General features: G+C 40.9%; 1 protein-coding gene across 1 annotated transcript; it reads left to right on the top strand.

Moving 5' to 3' along the window:
• Positions 1-358: 358 nt before the first annotated feature.
• ANKRD46 (ankyrin repeat domain 46) lies at positions 359-22,936 on the top strand. The gene is made up of 5 exons (XM_075213884.1): positions 359-476; positions 3,350-3,440; positions 6,571-6,904; positions 7,545-7,778; positions 19,147-22,936. Exons 1-5 carry the CDS (start codon positions 459-461, stop codon positions 19,361-19,363), a joined length of 894 nt encoding a protein of 297 aa, XP_075069985.1. The 5' UTR covers positions 359-458; the 3' UTR covers positions 19,364-22,936.
• The last annotated feature ends 325 nt before the right edge of the window (positions 22,937-23,261 follow it).

The following is a 23,261-nucleotide window of genomic DNA, read 5'->3' as shown; positions in this document are numbered from 1 at the left end:
ATAGTCATGGCCCTGACCCTACAACTACACCGTGTCCATCTAAGAAGAAAATCAGTTGACTTTATGCAAACATTCTGTGAGGAATAAACACTCCAGCAATAGTGTAACTAAATTACCAACAAAAGTAAAATATTATTACCCAGTGAATAGATGGCTTATCTAGTACAGGAAATGAGCATTCTCTGCATGCCTAATATATAACTGATTAGTTGGGATACCCAAAACATTGCCCATCTGTTGCAAACATACATTTGTTTCCATAGACTGCAATACATTATTGAACCATTTCTGTTTCATTTCTTTGTCAATCGTCATGAACAGTATACTGCATTCTAGCATGTGTCCAGCAGATGTCCTCTGTGCTCAGATGGCCGCCTCTGTTTATGTGCAGGTCACTGCTCCTCCTCCATCATCGCTGTACAATACAATAACACTGCACCGGTGCTGGATGTCGTGTTATGCAGGGACTGGAGCAGGTACGTTCCCTAAGTGGTCTATGACATCAGTTATTAGTAACATGTATGACGGGGCCGGCCTATAGGCCTGTACCGGGGCACAGTGACTGCTCACCCGCCCTCAGGTGTCCCCGGATCGGTGAGCAGATTATGAGAGTGGCCTGCTTGGGCCTGGAGAGAGGAGACCGAGGACAGAAATCTAGGATGAAGATCAGTTATACGGGGAGCTGAGAGAGGACATTAATTCTAAGACTGCAGCTCATAATATGTATTCCAAGTGACATATCCTGCAGCGTTGTCTTATCATAACAAACAGAGTCACAGCCATGATATCCTGCAAACCAGACTGGGTGCAGCAGTCATGACTGACTCAGTCCTGCTCATAGGGGTCTGACTCTCTTGTGTCCCAGTTTTACTAGGACAGTCCCGATTTTTCTTGTTGGAAGTTTTATTTTCCTAGAATTCTGATTTTTAAGGCACTTACTTGGGTTAATAGACTCAATTAGAATAATGGAGGGATCTAATATGGGGTCATGTGAGCTGCTTTCCTGTTGTGTCATATTGGTGTCCAGTTTCCTCAGTTTTGGGAGCCCCATATATGAAGGACACATAACCATATGTAGACAGTTACCAGATTGACTGTGTTTACTAAAATATATATATATATATATATATATATATACAAGTTAACCCGTGCATGATACTCATGCATTCTAGTCAAATCAAGCTACTTAAGGTGTTAAAAAGGTTCTTGTCATGCATTTGGGCCTAGCCCAGGCCTCCTCAGGGGAAGAGCGTTACTTCCCGACGCAAGCGCCCTTTTTTAACGTGGTTTTGTCCACATGTCACCACCTCATCATTCTTCTCCATCACCTCATCCTTCATCTTCATCGCCACATCCTTCATCAAGCTACTTAAGGTGTTAAAAACTCCCCACTGTCACCCCCGGCAACCACCAACCACTCCCAACTGTCACTTCTCCTTCAAGAAATATATAGGTCAGTGTATAACTCTGCCCAGCAGGTGGCGCTGCAGCTTGGTTGTTTTTCTTTTCCACACGCCACTAGGCATTTATATAGTAGAATATACACACACACACATCAGGAACATTTTCTTATCTATATAAGGGTTCATTTAATTGTGTTACTTGATTCACATTTCCATTTGGACTACTGCAGGATACACTATTCTCATTTGATTTCTAAAGGAATGAACAACAGATGTGGAGATGTTTGTACTTAATTTCATTCTGTGCTGAAAATGCAATTATTAATGCCTGTCAGGATACAAGTCTCCTGTGTATATGACACTTAATTACATTATTATATTGTGTACCAATTGGGTAATGTGACTTTAGCATTTACTGCTAACACTGTTAAGCTACATCTTGAGACGCATCCAAGTCAACATTTGTACATAAGTGCTTTTTTTTGCGTACGTCATCTACGTACGTTTGGTTCACAAATGGCTCCAGCTCTAACTAGAGAGAGGAGAAGTTTATACCACACATCTTAAATGCATCTGTGGAATTTGTTTGGATACATTTTAACAGTAGTAGTTTTTAAACACATGCATGTAGATGTATAGCTCACGTCTGGCCTTGTAATACTAGCAGCAGCTTGTAATACAGGCAAATCATTTACAAGGTATATGGTCAGGATGACACTCTAAGGCAGAAGAACAAGAATAGGAACCATTCTTGAGGCAGCAAGGGGATGCACAGGATGGCACTCTTAAGGTAGAATGAGGTGCGGGAGGGCACTCGAGGCATAGAGGAATGAGGTGCGGGAGAGCACACTTGAGGCATAGAGGAATGAGGAGCAGGAGTGCACTCTAGAGGCATACTGGAATGAGCTGCGGGAGGGCACTCTAGAGGCACATTGGAATGAGTTGCGGGAGAGCACTCTAGAGGCAAATTGGAATGAGGTGCGGGAGAGTACTCTTGAGGCATAGAGGAATGAGGTGAGGGAGAGTACTCTAGAGGCATATTGGAATGAGGTGCGGGAGAGTACTCTAGAGGCATATTGGAATGAGGTGCGGGAGAGCACTCTTGAGGCATAGCGGAATGAGGAGCAGGAGTGCACTCTAGAGGCAAATTGGAATGAGGTGCGGGAGAGTACTCTTGAGGCATAGAGGAATGAGGTGCGGGAGAGTACTCTAGAGGCATATTGGAATGAGGTGCGGGAGAGTACACTAGAGGCATATTGGAATGAGGTGCGGGAGAGTACTCTAGAGGCATATTGGAATGAGGTGCGGGAGGGCACACCTGAGGCATTAGTATGAGATGCGGGATGGCCCTCTTGAGGCATAGCGGAATGAGGTGCAGGAGGGCACTCTGAGGCATAGCGGAATTAGGTACGGGAGGGCACACTTGAGGCATTAGTATGAGATGCGGGATGGCCCTCTTGAGGTAGTGGAATGAGGTACAGGAAGGCACTCTTGAGGCATAGCGTAATGTGCGGATTTGTACTCTTGAGGTATCGGAATGAGGTGCTGTAAGGCACTCTTGAGGCAGTGGAATGAGCAGAGGCATAGTAACGTTTATATGGCAGGGGAATGGGTCAGGTATAAATTGCTGGTAGGTGCAGTCAAATTGGTTTTTGGGTTGGATCCCTGACACTTCTTTTGTATGAAGTTTGTGCAATTCATAAAAGTCACTGTAAATGCAGTAAAAAGTTGCAGAATATTTTCCCATGTGTCCTATTGATATTTGAATTCTTTGAGATTTAACATTCCAAGTTATAGTTTTGCAACAGTGAAAAAGCATGATATTCGGAAGTATGAAGAATAAATATAACACTAAAGAAACTGTAATTATGCACTAGACAAAATAATGGTAATTCAAAGCTTTTGTGTGCTGTCCAGAATATTTTAATACCACATTTTCCTTTCAGAACTGGAAGGAAAGAAACATTTTGGATCCCAACCTGTCTTATCAAAACAGAAACAAGGACATTAGTCTGGATCAGTTGAGCTTCGAGGCCGGTACGTCTATTCCTTTTTGTGCAAGTATACTGCCAGTTTAGTAATATTAAATGGAAGTGCTCCGCTTTTTATAAAATTCTGTTATTAGCTTTTCTGATGCATTCTGGTGGTAAATAAGCATGTGGTACATTGTTCCAGCCCATCTACTTGTGAGTTATCAGCTGACATGTATCAAGTGAGTATGGAAAGATGTCGTTTGAGCTCTCACTCTCAATCTACCCCTTGGTGCTACAGAGAATCTGATGTTCAACCATAAGGGTTCAAAACCACAGGTGTTTATTACTTACGCTGTACTAGCGTTTTTAATGCTATTAAAATGTATGTAGGTAGGTCTGACACTACCATTGTTTGTAGTGTCACCGTACCCACTGGCATTGTTGCCAGTATTGCGGTAGCTTTCTGGTTGCATTTCATTATTGTGCATCTTGTCTGTTTCTTGCATTTACTGCTAGAAAACACAGTGGGGAATCCTAGCGTTTTTTTAAATGCCAAAAATCCCCCACCGGTATCATCATCATCATCATTTATTTATATAGTGCCACTAATTCCGCAGCGCTGTACAGAGAACTCACTCACATCAGTCCCTGCCCCATTGGAGCTTACAGTCTAAATTCCCTAATATAGACACACACTCACACACAGACACAGACAGACACACAGACTAGGGTCAATTAACCTACCAGTATGTTTTTGGAGTGTGGGAGGAAACCGGAGCACCCGGAGGAAACCCACACAAACACAGGGATAACATACCATACTTGCCAACTTTGGAGATCTTCTCTACGGGAGATCTCCAAAGCTGCGAAGATCTGGGGGCGTGACAACGCGAATCAAGTCTTTAGGCCCCACCCCTCTGCTAAACTATAGAAATGTCAGCCTATTACAGCAGGGATGACTCAATTAGCCCCGCCCTCATCCACTTCCCTTACGAAGTGGACAGGATGCGGGAAGTTGCCCTGCACTCCCGGCAGTCTGGGAGAACTCTCAAAAATTTGGGAGTAGGCAACTATGCAGTATATTTGAGGCTTTAGTCAGAAGAAAAATGAATATAAATGTTTGCACATCATCTTAAATGTCAAATTGAAAATATAATTGAGTGGATATCTCATTTAATATCTTTATGATGTTACTTATTGGTATATTGTATTACTTGCGGGATATTAATATAGAAAATATATACCAACTGATGCTTATCTGTGACAAATGTCAGAAAAGATTATAGAAGACTCTCAATAATAATCATATAAAGCACATACCAAATAATATACAGAAACTTTTATTATCCCCAAATCAAGTTAATGTTTGGTCTTATATTGACTCATCAGGAAAGTTTAGGACTATAAATATATGATCGCAGACCAGAAATGTGAGCAGGATACAAAAGTAAAAAAAAAAAATATTTAAGAATTTGTTATTCAAATTTTAAGAAGCAAATAAACCAACTATTTAGCATTAATGCTTATCAGAGTCTGAGGGATATATTTACTAGACCGTGGGTTTGAAAGAGTGGAGATGTTGCCTATAGCAACTAATCAGATTCTAGCTCCCATTTTGTAGAGTGTGCTAAATAGATGACAGCTAGAATCTGATTGGTTGCTATAGGCAACATCTCCACTTTTTCAAACCCGCCGTTGAGTAAATATACCCCTGTGTATTACTTAGCAACATAATTTGCTTAATATTGCTGAATAGTTTATACTTTACTAAATCACTCAGTATGCTACATTCCAAATCCCTGCAAAGACATTTTTAAACAGATTCTTGCAAGGGTGATGAGCTTCAAACGTTCTTTTTATAATCATGTTTGTTTTTATTAAGGGTTGTGGTAATACAAACATTAATATATCCCTAACGGAAACAAGTAAAAGAAAAGAGAGTAAAGATATAAGCCAGTAGCCATGTAAGAGAGGCTATTCCTTTATAGGTCTTGCGTTATCAGGTGACACTGCTTGTTTAGCCAAAGGTATCAGGTTCTCCTGTTCCAACATAGCTTAGAGCAAAGACATTGGTACTTAATGTAAATCAGTTATGGAGCGAATACATGCAAATACAGGAGTTTAACTGTTTATAGTATTGCAGTATGGTCAGCTCTGAAAATCTGCCTCAACTAGAATAAGTAGCAAAGGAAAACTTACGTTACAAGCAAATACAGTTCAACTTAACTTTGATCAAAGGATTGACCGCATATCATCAACATCACCATTTATTTATATAGCGCCACTAATTCCGCAGCGCTGTACAGAGAACTCGCTCACATGAGTCCCTGCCACATTGGAGCTAAGACTAAATTCCCTAACACACACACACACACACACACACACACACACACACACACACACACACACACACACACACACACACACACACACACACACACACGGGTCAATTTGTTAACACCAATTAACCTACCAGTATGTTTTTGGAGTGTGGGAGGAAACCGGAGCACCCGGAGGAAATCCACGCAAACACGGGGAGAACATACAAACTCCTCACAGATAAGGCCATGGTCGGGAATTGAACTCATGACCCCAGTACTGTGAGGCAGAAGTGCTAACCACTTAGCCACCGTGCTGCCCAGGAGTCTTAAAGTCCCCGCACCCCTTCCCGAATGCATACTGAGGCTTGGTCTGTTTTGACTGTAAGTGCTCACACTAGATCACACAGCTCCATCCTCAGCCTCGCTTTGTTAGCCATGGCCAGCGCAAATACGATAATTATGTATATCTGGACTGACTGCATATCCTGGTGACATGCATGGGAATAGGAACATCAGTCCTTCGTATACAACGAACCAGAAACTTCAAACTTTTGGGCAAAATGATCCCACCTCGCACCCACATTCGGACCAATTTGGCCCAGCTCCCGTCCCAGATTATTTTAAGGTGAATGAGGTACACTGTGTAAAGGGTGTACAGTTGTATGCTGGTATATCATACACAACGTGGGTTCCTGATACTATATCGTATTCCCTGGATAGATAAAATATACCATATATATATAATAGTCACCCACTTTCATATCTGTATCCTAATACTTTTGTCATATGTATGAGGAGCCAATCATTGTATTAATCATAAGGGGTTATCTGTGCTGTTATTCATTTTTTTTTTTATTTCTCCATTCTTGTAAGTTGTAGCCCATCAAGATTCCACCATGTCCTATGTGTTTGTGAACGATTCTTCCCTGACCAACGTGCCCCTGCTGCAGGCATGCATTGACGGAGACTTCAACTATTCCAAGCGCCTGCTTGAAAGTGGCTTTGACCCCAATATCCGCGACACCCGCGGCCGTACCGGCCTTCACCTGGCTGCGGCCAGAGGGAACGTAGACATCTGTCAGCTCTTGCACAAGTTTGGAGCCGATCTCCTGGCCACCGATTACCAAGGGAACACAGCCCTGCACTTGTGTGGACACGTTGACACCATTCAGTTCCTCGTCTCCAATGGACTTAAAATCGACATTTGGTGAGTGTCCTAAAAGTGCAGGAAAGTCACAGGTTGGATATAATTGGTCAAACCAAAATTTAATTCAAACCATTTAATATTTGCCTGAAACGTGGATTCGGAGGAACCTTAAATGTTGTGTTTCCTTCTAAAATGCCAAAAACTGGACTGAAGCAGTTTTAGTCATGTTCTAGTCCAGTGTGGGCTAATCTGTGACACTCCAGGTGTTGTGAAACTACAAGTCCCAGCATGATTTGCCAATATTTAGCAGCTTATTGCAGGAAGAGTATGCTGGGACTTGTAGTTTCACAACACCTGGAGTGTCACAGGTTAGCCAACACTGCTCTAGTCCTCTAAAATGGAGCCACTGTGAACGTGGTCATTTTGTGGGCTCCACATCATGATAATACAACCTGTCCATGTACTAGGGACTTGTCACCACTAAGACATGAAGCACTAGTGCTGTCACTAGTTACTGTTTATTTACAATAGGTAAACCTTAAACAGACAGTTGGCCTCTACCATTATAGTTGTAGGGAGAGGAGTGCAGGTAATTATATCTTTCTGTTTTAACTAACAGTCCCCTAGACGGCTTCTTGTGCTAAATCACAGATTGTGTGTTAAACCTTCCTTAATGCATGTTCTCCTCTGTAAATTCCAGCAATCATCAAGGTGCCACTCCACTGGTCCTAGCGAAACGCAGAGGGGTGAATAAAGAAGTCATCCGTATGTTAGAGTCCCTGGAGGAACAAGAAGTCAAGGGCTTTAACAGGGGCACCCATTCTAAGATAGAGGCCATGCAGACGGCCGAAAGCGAAAGGTACGTCCAATGCTCGGAGCTCCTGATGGAAAAGGGACACAGCACTCTGTCCGAAGGATCCACCGAGGAAGATTGGTATGTTGGGAGCAGTTTATATTATATAACCATTTATCTGTTGCTTGTCTTTCTCTAGTGTCTTCGGGTCTTGGTCAAACCTATCCACTGTGTGCGTCCTTTTTATTCACTAAAAAGATATTTAAATAATGGTCATATAAGTCAATTGGGCCATTCCCACTATGGCCTTGAAAGGTTTTTAAAGCTGTGTTAGAATACAGTACCACCTACTTCTCTTGCGTAAACACATCTCCTGTACAATAGATTGTAGCGGGAAAACAACTTTAGAAACGCGTCGCTAAAACCGGAATTTGTTTTCTTGTATTTTTATACATTTTCCAAGTGCAGATGTGTGAATGAGTCCTCAGGAATTCCTTGGCAGATTTATTCAAGCGAGAACTCCACAATTTTTCCTTTTTTATTTTAAACTTTTTTTTACTGGTACCCTCACCTCCAATTGATATTGATGATGATGATAGCATGCAAAATGATCGTAACGTCTCTACTGCCAGAAACAAGCATATATTAACATTGTTTTTGTCCTACTTTTGAGCTGTGGTTGAGGATAGTAATCTCTGGCTCTCGATTTCTGATTAACGACTGTAGAGCCAAAACTACTGTAACTTCGCTGTTTTGTTGAAACTGTTGCTGTGCGGCATAAAATACCTTATAGTTTCATAAAAGCTGATAGATGTAGATGCTGTGCGGAAAACACTCTAAGAATAGGTGCATGTAGCAACCAGTTAGACATTGGCTATCGTCAATATACTATTTGCACCATGTTGCACAATACACCCTGTAATTGTTATTGTTGTTTTTGTTTTGTCTTTTGTTCTTTTTTGTTTTTTCCTGAAAAGTATATGTGCTGCTGGCAGGAAAATGTTGTGTACACTTGTTTCTTACATGTAATTTGTTGCAGATATACTGAAACGTAAAGTGTGACCACTATTTCCTCCCTCTCCATCAGAATCTGCTAGATACAAAGCCCGACTCTTAGTAAATAGCTAAAAGTCATAGCCGTCCAATCAGAGGTTTTGACAAACCATAATTATACAGATGGACATTTATGAAGACTCTTCCACAAGTAGGTGGCAGGAAAGTTGGTGTTGGCCTTAGCGATCCATCAAATATTTGCTTTTATTTTCTAAACTGTACTAGAATCTGGTTACTATGGGCAACGCCTCCTTTCTTGCACTGTTACCTGGGAAACCGTTTTCATCAATGTACACCATTGACTGTACGCTGTTGGCCTTAATGACTCTCACTCTGAGTTTCCGGATTTCTTGCTCTCTTGGCAATTATAGCAGATTATAAAGTGTCCTACTGTGACAGAAAATTATAATATGAGAAATGTGCGGACATATAATATAGCACATTATAATCAGCTATAGGTTTCCAGGGACCCAAAGGAAATGGGAAGCTCTGTAGGTATAACAGCGATGGCTGCAGGGGTCAGTGCTGGATTCAAAGGTAAGTATTGCAAGTGTCTAATATTAAAATAGTCAGCTATAAAACAGAGTAGTGGGATTGGAATAACACTTATATTATTTGTAGATGTTCTCTCACTTCCACCTTTATTGTGCAGTCTTATTGGTAAATGCAAATATGCAGATAGATTTCTTTGCGGAATAATTTGGTTTTCAAGTGAAAATGATTGTGTACAATCTCACCAGTACCTTGAGTGTCTTCCTTACAGTTCCTAGTTGGAGAAGCAGAACTTCTCCCATTCTAGGCAGTCGGGCCGCATCCAGATGCGGCACCTGGTGAGACGGCCGCTGGACCAGCTCAGTTAGGTGCTACAATCAGTACACACCTCCCTGTCTTACGATGGAATTACAGTGGACCTTACTAGCGGCAGGACACCCCACTGATGTACTATAGAAGGGGAGGAGGAGGATACATAGTAAACGCCACATTCTCCTCTTTCTGTTCCTAGTATTACAATACTCTACACTTTTAGTTTCTAGGCCCCATAAAAACACCACTTGTTTTGTTTCTCCCATGGAATCTCAGGGCTTTTTATTACACAGGTAGTGTTTCCTAATCCACAGGCTCACTAATCCTGCTTGGTATTCATAGTGAAAGTGACCTTTGTTTCTCCTCTAAAATACAGTTACACATTAGCTCACGGGTGGAAACATTCTGGACGTTCTCGGTTCTAGAACTTTATGCATTTATTTTACTACTAGTTAAAAGCCCGTCAAAGTGACAGAAAAAATAAGAGTAAGATCATGTTTGACCCTTTTGCACCCAATGTGACTTTACCCTTGTGGAAGCATTGATTGAATAGTTTGTCAGATGACTGCTTAGATGCAAAGTACTTAGGGTGGCAAAATTCACAAATACTGTTCATGGGACCAGAGATATGAGCAAATTTGTTTTGTCAAAATAACCAATTTAAGAATGGCGCGGCATCTAGTTCTCTGACTTTGTAGGCGTTGACATGATATCACCTCTGTCCTGTTCGCTCTTAGATTGTTTTCTCTGTGACGGACAATTTCCTGAGTCCTATTTGCATGGGGATGACGATCACGTTCTCTTTAGTCATCAGTCATAGTTTGTTGTTGGGCTTTATTCCGCTCTGCCCTTCATGTTTCTGCTGCTTCTTGCTGTGCAGTTACTACCACAGCGGACATTTGTCTTTTAGGTGGCATCGTAGTTACTTTGTTGCTTAAATTAATAGGAATATACTAATTAATTTAAGTCCAAATAAAACGAATGGCTAGAAAATCGAGTCAATTTATCAAAGGTCGTTGTAAATGATAACTGCCAGACAAACCAGACAAATAGTCAATATGAAAAAGTCAAGTACACAAGTAATTTGGAAGGTTTCTAGCACGTGTTCAGGTGCAGTGTACTGATTGATCCAGACCGGTGTGTGTGTGTGTAACACAGTTGGTAGAACCGGGAACGCTCTGAGGCCAGTACAGATGCTGGTCCTTCTTCCTTACATACATCTAGCTCCTGTTTCTGTGTGTTTGGTGCTGTTTATAGGATCTAATCATGGACCGGAGTAGACGGCCTATTCAAATATACCCAATTCTGTGGCTAAATGGAAAACAAGGTATTATAACAAACTTCAAGGGCTGTGAGCTGCACATCCCTGCGGGACGTCCCTAGTTTATCTTGTGACCACAGAGCTTTTTTAAATAAAGAAAATAACCTGGATTTTGCATGATTTTCTTTTTTTTTTTTGATGTTCGGAAACTGACCATTACTTTCAATGTACCTTTTCCACATTGAAGTGCATTGCATGTGCACATAAACCAAGTTAATAAAAAAAACTAAAACGTACTAATAGTACACATGGCTTAAACTGTAATGACTGAACTAAGACATATATGAGTCTCCATCAAGCTGTATTTAGGAGCAAACTGGAAGTTGCAATTAATGAAGAAGGTGGCCTGAAACGGCTTGTAGGTACATTGAAGTGAAGTTTTACTTTTGCTGACGTGTGACGGACCATAGTCAAAACGCTGCATGGACAAAGCCTCTCTGCATCCTTCCAGCTCATCAATGACACATGAAGGATCACTTATTATGTGCGCACCTACTTGTCTTCCTACAACATATCAAGGTGGGCGCCCAAACCCCGGTGCTTGGAACTGGCCTCGGAAGATCAATCTCTGCAGATACCTGAAAATGTGGAATCGGTGAAACGTCGCTGCAAGATCTACAGTAATAATAAGGGGTGTGGTACGTTAAAGCGAGCATGATAAAGCCGATACTACTTACCTGGACAAGGATTACTCGACCGTCACTTTTCCTTCCTACATACTAGTCAAGCTGAATGTTTATTATAGTGATTTTGATGAATTGCGATGAGCTCACAGGCCGGCAGCTGTAAATGACGTTCCTTTTAAAGCCGACAGTATTATTTGTGATCTTAGATAATAATTTAAGGAGGCGCTGCTTCTATAATGACAAAGCCTTACTAAAATACATTGTGGACCCGGCGCCTCCTTAAATTATCCCTTTAAGACCACAAATAATACGGTCGGCTTTAAAAGTAACGTCATTTACAGCTGCTGTGAGCTCATCGCAATTCTTGCAAATCACTATAATAAACATTCGGCTTGACTAGTATGTAGGAAGGAAAAGAGACGGTCGGGTAATCCTTGTCCAGGTAAGTAGTATCGGGTTGGTGATAGTCGCTGAAATGACTACCACCGATTAATAAGCACCGTCCCCTTTATTCATTTACATTTTTCAGTTTTTCTCCTAAAATTACTGCTTGATTTAGCTTACAAAAAATCAAAGTGAGATGACATCGGGGGGGCCAACGTTTATTACATGTTATTTGTGTGTGTTTGAAATTCAGCCAAAGTGAAACTGGAAGATGCAAACGGTGTCCCATTAAAGGCATAAGATGAGTCCTGATTCTCTTTTAATTATTATTATCGTAGATTTATAAGACGCCACAGTGCTCCGCAGCGCCGTACAGTAGGAAAAACGGGACATGCATGAAACAGGGACATACAAGGCAGACAAAATAAACGCAGACATGAAAACAAAGGGTATGGAGGAGCCTGCTAATTAGAGAGCTTATATTCTAGTGGAAGAGGGCACAGCTGAGACATGAGGAGCGAGGAAAAAGCTATGTGCCTTCCCACGGGAGTGGGGGGGGAGGGGGGGGGGGAAAACACCCTTATAAATCACCGTTATAAATCACCGTCTACACTCCTTTATCACTTCCATCCCCCAAACAAAATCTCATTTTCCCATATTGGTGTAAAAGTGGGAGCACTCGATCGCCTTATCCATACTCTACAAGGAATGCCCCCTATCCTCCCAGTGCCTACCATCAAACGATGCACAGTTCTGCCCTCCAGCCGACACCGCCATCCCGGCCCATGGCTTACATCTACCCATAAGAAAGGGTCGCAGTTACTCAGCAGTAGATGCGAGAAGTCACATTTGTACTTTCATAAATGAAGATTGGCACTAACGGAGTGAGTTCCTCTGTGTGGCCATTGTAGCCAGCCCTGTGTGCATGTCTGTAGTTTTCAGTGACACTTTATGTCTCATCTTATCCACTTACCCAAAGGTGAGCTACAGCTATAAAACAGGTATTACAGCTGTCCTCCCACATTGTTACTCCAGCAGCCGGAAACGCCTGTTGATCGCTTTGTGAGCATGTTCTGTTAGAGGAAGGTTAGGTGTGTATCTGTTTATTCCTCCCTGGCCTCCATATTACTTCCTTGTGTACACCTTTAAGAAGGGCTTTAAAACCATACAGTATAGGGTAGTGCTGAGCCAAAGATTATCTCTTTAATCTGGAACTAACAGCCTTGTGCAGCAGGTCAAGGTGCCCGTACATACATGCTGTGTATTTGCCAGCCATTTAGCTCATTTTAGACCTAATTTGTCACAAGTCGCTGGGTCTGTGCCCAAACCACCAGCTGATCCAATTACCGTGATCTGGATCTTTCAAATGCCCATCAGGTCTGGTCAAAAATGCCATTGGATGATGGATGCCGTCTGTGTAATTGTGTCCCAGTGCGGAACAGCAGCATCTTTCTGATTAGGATTCGGCTAAACTCTTGAATGGCCAAATTGTGAGTAGGATCAGGTGCTACAGTCAGACAGCAATAACGGCCCATGTAATAAAGCTCATGACGGGCACATGTGAGGTGATTATGTTGACCAGTTTTCATGAAATTTGGACAGAAATCATTGTGTGCTTGTGTGGATCTGAAACAAACCGATTTACCCAATCAAATTATCATAGGACTTGTTCCAACAGGTCCAAAAATCTGCAGGACCGATCCACATGTTTGTGGTCGTCTGCTGACTAAACGTGGCCGTCAAGTAATACAGTTGTTTGACCCAACCCTACACAACTAAATCTTTTCAATTTTGCTTTTCACATGTGTTTGTGGTCACAAATGGCAACAGCGAACGGGTGTTCAATGTATGACCAGCATAACTATGCTCCGTACGCTTGAGTTGAGATGAGACACATAAAACTGCTGTTGAGGTTTGAGAACAACTGCTGTAAACAAAACCATTGTGCTGACAACACACAGTATGATCCTGTCGCTTGTCCATTCTGGCCAAACGTCTGAGTGCAGTAGTCGCATCGCTTCCATGGTCAGAGTGGCCCGTTGAACGATGACCACAGAGACAGACAGATGTCATCTACCAACCGCATTTATCCACATGTCCGGTAATGATCTGACCAACTTCACTTGGATTTTCATCATCATGGGGACGTTTCAGAACCACAGGCTGCAATATTGGGTCAATCGCCTGATATCGCAGCGTGTGTAGCCAGCATTAGTGATAATTCAACGACATGACACATATTGTTTTACGGTATAGTGTAAAGTGGACAAGCTAAGAGATTGATGAAGTTGGAGGAAGCTACGTCATCATCATTATTATTTATTTATATAGCGCCAACATATTCCGTAGCGCTTTACAATTGGGGACAAACATAGTTAACTAATAAACAAACTGGGTAAAACGGACAAAGAGGTGAGAAGGTCCTGCTCGCAAGCTCACAATCTATGGGACAATGGGAGTTTGACACATGAGATTAAGTCTACATTTTGCATTTTGGTCCGGCCAGACTGCAAAGGTAAAAGAGACTCATAAGCTAAATGATCCCGTCACACAGCAATGTTGGTCAAGGGGTAGTTGTCTTGTGTGAAATTGTGTAACGGGTGGTAATAGGGTAATGTAGTGAGGTTAAGAGGGTGTAATAGGGTAATGTAGGGAGCTTCAGAGGGTGGTTGAGGAATATTATAAGCTTGTCTGAAGAGGTGGGTTTTCAGAGAACGCTTGAAAGTTTGTAGACCAGAGGAGAGTCTTAGTGTGCGAGGGAGTGTATTCCATAGAGTGGGTGCAGCCCGAAAAAAGTCCTGTAACTGGGAATGGGAGGATGTAATGAGGGGGGATGAGAGACGCAGATCTTACAGCTACAATAATAATGGCTATGACTTCTCCACTAAAACAGTATTTTTAAAACATTTGGGCAAAATTGTATCCACGCAAAATAATAGAGTTCATTTTTAAGTTATGTTAAAACATAAAGACTAAAATATTGTTAGAGGCAATCCATATACACATTCCAATTACCTGGAAAAACCCCTACTCTGTAATGTTCACACAGCTGAAGTCCAACTGCTTTGACTTCTATGGAGATACAGAACATAATATAAATGTAATCATTTCCTTCATCAACCGATTTCCTTTTACTTCCTTATTGAACAGATACATGATATTTGTACTATAAACTTTACACATTGTGTTCTTTCACATTATTACATTGAGGCATTAGATTGTCTTCAAACAGGTAAATCCTGCAAGTTGTTATCCAGTAATGGGGCTAAAGTTCCTTTCCTAAGATGACTGTGGCCAGCCAGGCTTACACGTCAACCTTACTAATCACCGTGTGACCGTTCAGGATGGAATAAGCTGGGCCGCCTGTTGCTGTGCACTTAGCAACTTCATTATAAAATCAAAATACGTTGTTAATATTTCCGCTTTAAATGTTTCCCAAGCGAGAAAAATGTTTGTGTACTTTTTTATTCTATGTAGGTTTTGAACAAACATTGAGAGGTTTAGATTTTATGTTGAGTACAAGCAGATGGTGAATCCCTTCTTGTAGACAATAGTGTCATTTCATTCTCTTTTGTAGACTGCAAAACTAATGCTGGCCACACTCGCTCTGAAATCTGCAGCAATATTGGGCAATTGGCCCAGTATAGCAATGTGTGTGGTCACAAAATAACCCTAATGTCTGCAAATAATCATTATAGATCAGATCATTTATATGGATTAGTGTGGCCAGAAGATGACCACGGTTGACGTCTTTTGGGACCCCTGTGATGCCGGAAGAGATTCATGTGATTGTTATCGTAACGGCCGGTTGACCTCTAGTTTGGCCACTTTCAGATATGGCCAAATTTGACTCTTCTCCTGGCTGAGTGGTAGGATCATACCATGTGTAGCCGGCATTTGTCTTGGGTTCTCATCGGTTACACGTTAGAATGTACCACACACTAGGGAATTTGCACCTGAAATGTTTATACGTTTTATATGATGCTATCCAAACAATAAATGTACATTAGTTTTAGTTGTCAGGAAAGTACTGTAAGATTTAAATAGCATTCCTTGAAATATATGCGGTCATGGTAAATTAGTGGTGTGTCTGCTTGGATCAGGGGTAAAGACAATTATGTAACTAATTTTTTCCTTTTTTTTGTTGCTTACTGTTTTCTTTTTTTAAGTCAGGATTGATGTGAAGGTGATTTACAAACCTCTGTTTCTCAACCCTGTCCTGGCCAGCAGTCGGTCTCCTCACATAAACACTGGTGAATCGATAAATTCATTTCATATTCAGCCTGCTTGCTGTATCTACCTCTGCGTTACTATTCACTATTCTTTAATTATTAAAATTATTATTATTATTATCTTTTATTTGTTAGGCGCCACAAGGTTTCCGCAGCGCCGTACACAGTACAAACAGTAGACTAAACAGGGTAAAACAGTACAAACCAATAAATAGAAATACCAATGCTTCAGAAACTCCAGGCTGGCTGATGTAGTAAACAAGGAGCAGAAGAACGGTAAGGAGACAGGAGGGAAGAGGGCCATGCTCATGTGAGCTTACATCCTAAGGGAGGGAAAACATACCGGCACAGGGGGAGCCAGATAAGGCAAGGGGAGAGCGAGTGGAGTATAGAGAAAGGGGTTATGTGGATAATTGGTAGGCTTTGAGGAAGAGGTGAGTTTTCAGCGCACGTTTGAAGGAGCACAGAGTAGGAGAGAGGCGGATGGAACGAGGGAGGTCATTCCAGTGAAGGGGGGCAGCACGGGAAAAGTCTTGGATTCTGGAGTGGGAAGAGGTGATAAGAGTGGAGGAGAGGCGTCGGTCATTGGCTGAGCGCAAGGAGCGGGCGGGAGTGTGAATGGAAAGAAGGTTAGAGATGTAGGCGGCAGTAGAGTTGGAGAGGGCCAACTCTACTGCTGAAAATTGCCGAAAATTGTTCGGCTTTGCCTCGTGGCCAGGAAATGTGTCTTGTATATGCTGTGGGATCAGGGATTCTGGGTGAAAGCAAACAGGGATTCACTCTTTAGCAATTCCATTCATAAAATTGGAGTTGTAAATACATACTACCTATATACATGAATAAACAGTTCCCATTTGTACTACACAACCATTTCTCCATTACGGGAAATCCGTTTTGCTTCAAATAGTCAACAAGAACTGAACTAAGGCCTAAAGGTTGTTTTGGAAAAGTAAATCACATTCACTCCAAGGCAACCTATCCTATCTATAATTTATACCTTGTGTTGTAAGTTCTGTTACAGTTTCACCAAAACTTTTGGTTTTTATAAAAGTCCATCATTTGCCCATTTATTACAGACTGTCGTCATTGTACATTGTGTATCAGTGATCCCACCAGCTTCTAGGGAACTAATCGGCTTTATACATGTGAATGTTGGATCACTTTAATAGCAATTCTTATTTTCTGTTACTATCTGATAATGTGGGTTCAGCCTGGACACTTCTCTTTTGTTAAAGTTTTATAGTGGACAAGACGGACCTGAGCTTGATACACATTGTTTATGCATAAAGTGTCAGGATACGTGTGTCAATGCTGAACTCCCATTACTGGTAGGAACACTGTGTACCACACACTTATTCTAAGTCCTGTGCCAAACACGCTTTGCACTTTCAGAGGACAGGCTGCTTAGCAGCTTATTAGTAAAACCTTGACAGTGGGAGTCGTGCGGAGGCTTAGAGACACATTTAATTAATGGGAATTATGGCAGTAGATTTTGCTGTTACTCGAAGAGAAAGCAAACGGCGTAGGTTGTCCCGTTGCAGCAGACAACCAGAAGTGCTTCATTTCTACCCCCCTCTTCTTATACAGGATCACAGAACTGTTTAACTATGTTCTCTATACATGGGCCAGGCTGGCACAAACAAGTCAAATAATGCAAAAAAACATCTGAATCAATCAATTCAAAATGAACTGGAAACAGTATTTGCAGAGGGCTGGAGACTGTGTTCAGGGAATACTTCTCGAAATATAAAAATGTATTCTAAGTTTGATGTAGTTTTATTTTTTTTTAGCAGAAAAGCATTCTGGTTAGTGGGTTTATCAATTATATGCACATTTTTATATTGACAAGTGCTATATAATAATTGGCACTTCGCCCACGCTGCCCCTCTCCACTGAAACAAGCTCCCTCCCTCCATCAGAACTTCCCCTTATCTGTCCAGTTTCAAACGGGCATTAAAAACCCACCTTTTTCTTAAAGCCTTCCAGTCTCCCACTTAACTTCCTACCTTTTCTTCTGCCTCTTCCCCTTCATTCCCCTTCCATTATCCTTATCCTCCTTCTCTCCCTCTCTCCCCCATGTCTCTCTGTCTACCCCACCCCTTAGATTGTACGCTCCTTTGAGCAGGGTCATCTCTCCTTCTGTCTTCACCACTTTTAACTCTGCTCTCCAGCTACCTAGCCCTCCTCGAGGACCCTCTTCCCCCCCGTCCCCTCTCGCTCCCTCCTTTCCCCTCTGGGGGTCTCCCTGTCATCCGTGCCCTCCCTCTTGGGCTCCGTCGTATGCGGACCTTCCCCTCTCCCCTCCCCCCGCCCCTAGCTGTGCTCTGAGCTCACTGAGTTACTGTGCTTATTGTTTACTGTACTGTGCTGTCTCACCTCGTATTGTAATTTTGTTTGTCCCTGTACAGCGCTACGGACACCTAGTGGCGCCCTATAAATAAAAATTAATAATAATTCTCAAATGTACAGTTTAATTTTTTCTTTTCTCTTGATTACAGTCATATGAAAAAGTAGAAACCCTCTTACTTTCAAATCTGTGTTTTTATATATCGGGTCATAATGGTCTATCATCTAGTCTTCCTACAATTTGATCAATCTAATCTCATATAATAAATAGCCTTTGATAGATTTTACTTTGCAAAAAAATATGTGAGACCATCTATCCGACTACTGAAGCTTTGGCGGAAATGGGATCATGCAACGGGACAATAATTCTAAGCACACCAGCAATCTACAACTGAACTAGAAAAGAATCAAGGTTTTGGAATGGCCAAGACAAGTCCATAGCTGTTATTTGTCACGTGAGATTAGGTTGATCAGATTGTAGGACTTGGAGAGACGATTATTAATTATGTCCTGATCTAAAAACACAGATTTGAAAAAAAAAAGGGTTAACAAAGTCTGGTCACTTCTCTTAAGACAGTTCTTGTATAACTCGAGAGCACAAACCACATTGGGGTAGGACAACACATCTGACGTGATTGTTGGCATATTACCGGTGTAACGTTGGCCTAAACTTTTGGATGTCTAGTGTATAGACGATGCATGTCTGGTCTCTGTGTGTACTGATCTGTTTCCTTTTCTTGCAGTGCTATGGAAAGCCATTCCCTTCTGAACCCAAACCTGCAGCAGGGGGAAGGTGTCCTCTCCAGCTTCCGCACCACTTGGCAGGAATTTGTTGAGGATCTTGGGTTTTGGAGGGTCCTCCTCCTCCTCATCGTTATTGCTCTTCTGTCTCTCGGCATAGCCTACTACGTCAGTGGGGTGCTGCCGTTTGTGGAAAATCAGCCGGAACTAGTTCACTAGAAGGGGGATAAAGGCGCTTGTCCATTCAGCTTCTTGTTCCTTTCCAAGGCAGTGCTATCTGGGGGTACTGCACTTCTAGACTGAATCACTCTTCATCACCCCTTCCTCATCTCTTGGGACTAATCACACATTCTCAGAAGACGTTTGGAAAGGTTCTTGTTGTGCCACCTTTAAAGGACGTTGAAAAGGATGGACGTGCCCCATTCAATATAGGTTGAAGGAAGGCCCTAGAGCAACTTTTGCTACTGTTGTCTTATTCATAAGCAGAGTAACTACTCCACATTTGCTCGAGAAGATCCATTTCCTTGACCTGCCACGGGAAATCGAGGGTCTTCGCTCTTTCATCAAGTGAAATAACAAAGAGGTTCCATTCGAGTGGTGACTTGAGTTTGTTTTCATTACCATTTCAATCTTCTTCCACTTTTTGTTTTTTATCATTGGTCTAAATAATGACCGGAAGTGTTAAAGTATTAATTTGTGACTTGTTTTCTTTTTTTGTTTTATTAATCCTGTATTAATGATCTGGTGTAAGAGAGAGAGCATTACGAGGGATTTGCAAATACCGCAGTGGTGGATGAGCCGTCTATGTGTCCAGCTGGCCAGCATATAAAATGCATTATAAACATAAATATATGACAAAGTTGAACTCCTCAATTAAAAGACCAGAGATGGTGGGAAGTTACCCTGATGTTTCCGTAACAAAAAGCACACTCTACATAATAACAATCTGATCTATTTGATTGGGTAATTATTTGGTATGTTATAAAGTGTGACTGGACGGTGACCGCTATCAGCCTATGTGTGCGCTCATCTTTATATTCTGCCGCAGTGTAAGCCGCTAGTGGTCATCCAGCCAATCAACGTGAGCGCTGAGCGGCAGGACGAGCCAGTGAGTGGCTAATAACATTCATACATGCTCATAACAAACAATTTAATCAATCAACAAACTAGCACAGAGGCAAATCATAACATGGAACAATACAGGTTAAAATAAATTCTCGATTGATTACCTTAATCAGTTATATGGATGCAAATGAACGTCGGGGTAGTGATTCTATATCACGATAGTTATACATAAAAAGTAATATTAATATATTTGTACCGAGAACCCCATGATAAAAATGAAAACACAAGTGTATTAAAGTGTTGGCACCACATCATAATAGTACTGCTGAAAATACTGATAATGCAATAAGTACCTATACTTATATAATTACCAATGTGCCGGTAATAGTTCACGCACATTAGACAAATCTAAATATCATTAATTATTATTTTCAATACATTCCACATAGTAATGAATATAATACCAAAAGTAGCAGTGAAAACCTGTTAACTAGGAACAAGGTGTATGGATTATACAACATGTGAACAAGCTGTGCTGGGCTAATGTAAGATACACATTATATATAAATGTGGGTAAAGCTGACAACACCGTTCTCATAATCTCTATATATTAAAGTTATTAGTGACTCATATTTTATATAAGGCTTAATGTATTTTAGATTTCTCCAAGCCCAGAGCTGCCGTAGGTATAAAAGATTGGAGGCCACTAACGTAATGTGACCTTGTCAAGGTCATCTCGTTCAGTATTTAATTTCACAGCTTGTTCCTCCCAGTGCGCTCTACGCCAGCAATCTGCGCTCGATAGATATTCCTACATTATCTTAGCTCGCTGGCCTGGATTGCTGAGATGTCCAAACATCAGACTGGAGCGGTAGATCATATTGTGTCTCATATCGTTTAACATCTTCATGTACTCACATTACGTGTTGATGTGAAGCAATGATTGTGTTACGGGACGTATTGAGTTTTGAGTATGGAGTTTACCAATTCATTATGAACTATTGACATCACTGAGGCAATTCCTGGTAAATTGATAGACTACCCTCTCATGAATAATGGTTCAGTCCATAAAATGGCTACCTCCACTGTGTTTAGAGATGGGAACATTTTAAATTCAAGGAAGAAACTAATGTTTGCTTAAGCCCCCCCCCCTTCTCTTTTTATTTCTACATTTATTTGCAACATTTTATGCTGAATAACAGTTTTATTTAAGCAATAACCAGAAACAATACAAGAACTGCTAAGCCAACTGCATAATAGTAATGATAAAATGATAATACAAATGTCTTTGAGGCAGGTAAAGTATAAACGTTGAGGACCACAAGTTAGGACTTATGCCGGCATCCCTAATAGGGTACCATATTGGAAGCAAATAAGGTACCATTAATTTGAAGGAAGGGACACAAACTGACCTAATATTTTGTACATATTAAAAGTACTGCAGTGTTTATTTAAATGTGCAGCTTTACATGTTAATCGCCATGTCATGCCCTTTCTGACATTGAAAGTTTATCAAGCTGCGGGTTTGAAAAAGCAGAGATGTTGTCTATAGCAACCAATCAGATTCTAGTTATCATTTATTTAGTACATTCTACGAAATATCAGCTAGAATATGATTGGTTGCTATAGGCAACATCTCCACTTTTTCAAACCCGCAGCTTGGTAAATTTACCCCTAAATCTTTTGTTTGAAAATACTTTGCTTGTTATGTATTTGTATAAACATTTTAACTTCTCTTGTTTTTCCAAATGACCTTTTAGCTTCAAGGAGAAGTTTGTTTCCATTGTATTTATGTTGACTTTACTATAAAAATACTGTAAATCTTTTTAAAACAAAAAAAAACAACACATGTAAAGGTGCCTAATTCATAGAAAGTTTAATTCCATGACTGTCTTTTGAATATAGACATTATTAAAAAGAATTCTAAATACCATCCAATATAACAGAACAGTTTGTTATTTTTTTTAACCACTTAATTTCCAATTGCTCTGAAATAATGGATGTTTAAAGGATTTATTTTATTCTAAAATATTCTGCACAGGTTACTGAATTAGGAAAAGAAGTGGGGGGAAGGACAAGTCATTGTGTGTGTAAACTGATTCATCTGGAAATAAAAAGGGACGTCCCAGACCCTCCCTCTAAATCTGCTTTAAACAGCGTTTACCTGGGAGAATATTTAAATGCGGTGTGAGTCAGCATGTGATTGGTTGTGAGCCATTCACAAACCGCCCTATCACAGCACTGATCTTCTTTGCAGGACTAATAACTGAAAAGCAGTGGTTGGCATTTGAAACACATGATTGTACAACCCCTTTAATTTAATGAGCATTCTACCTTGCTGTAGACTTCATCTGATAAGTTCATTTTTTAACACAATCTTTTCAGTGCTCACAGTTCAGAGGTAACAGTGAATGTGACAGGGATGCCTGGCTAGCATTTGTAAAGGGTGAATAATGAAATTGTGCCCATAAAAATAACAGGATATCCATAATGCATTTCACTATTTTTGTGCAATGAACTTGTGAAAATGTTATTACCTTTTGGGCTTTGATTTGATAAAATGCAAACAATTGCATGGTATTTTCACGGTTTGGACTTTAGAAAACGTAGCTATTATATTAAGTATACATCTTTCCATTAATGCTTTTCTTTTGTTTGTTTTGAGTACAGACTGTTGTAACTTGTGTTATACCTTTTTGACATATTTAAATAAAAATATTTCCCCAATTGTTCGTAAAGTATCTTATGGAGATTGTGAGAAGTAACAAGTTTGTGAACTAGATATTTAATGATTGAATATCTAGCACATAAAATGTGCATGCAAGTATTTGTTTTGCTTCTTTTTGTTGTACGGAATACAGGCTTCACATCCAATATGCCCCACATCTCTTAAGAAGCAATGTACACACAACACACGTCGTGCGAAACACATTCCCCAAATCTGTGACCCTGCTCTGACTTATTCTATACATTGCCCAAATAAGACTCAACAAGAGCAGCCAATTCCTGCATTATGTGACCTCTTCTGCACAGGTCAGGGTGGTCTTGCAGC

The sequence above is a fragment of the Mixophyes fleayi genome, chromosome 5 (assembly GCF_038048845.1).
Source record: "Mixophyes fleayi isolate aMixFle1 chromosome 5, aMixFle1.hap1, whole genome shotgun sequence".
Lineage (NCBI taxonomy): Eukaryota > Metazoa > Chordata > Amphibia > Anura > Limnodynastidae > Mixophyes > Mixophyes fleayi.
Note: the sequence above shows the minus strand (reverse complement) of the source record. Positions and strands in the feature narration are given on the sequence as shown.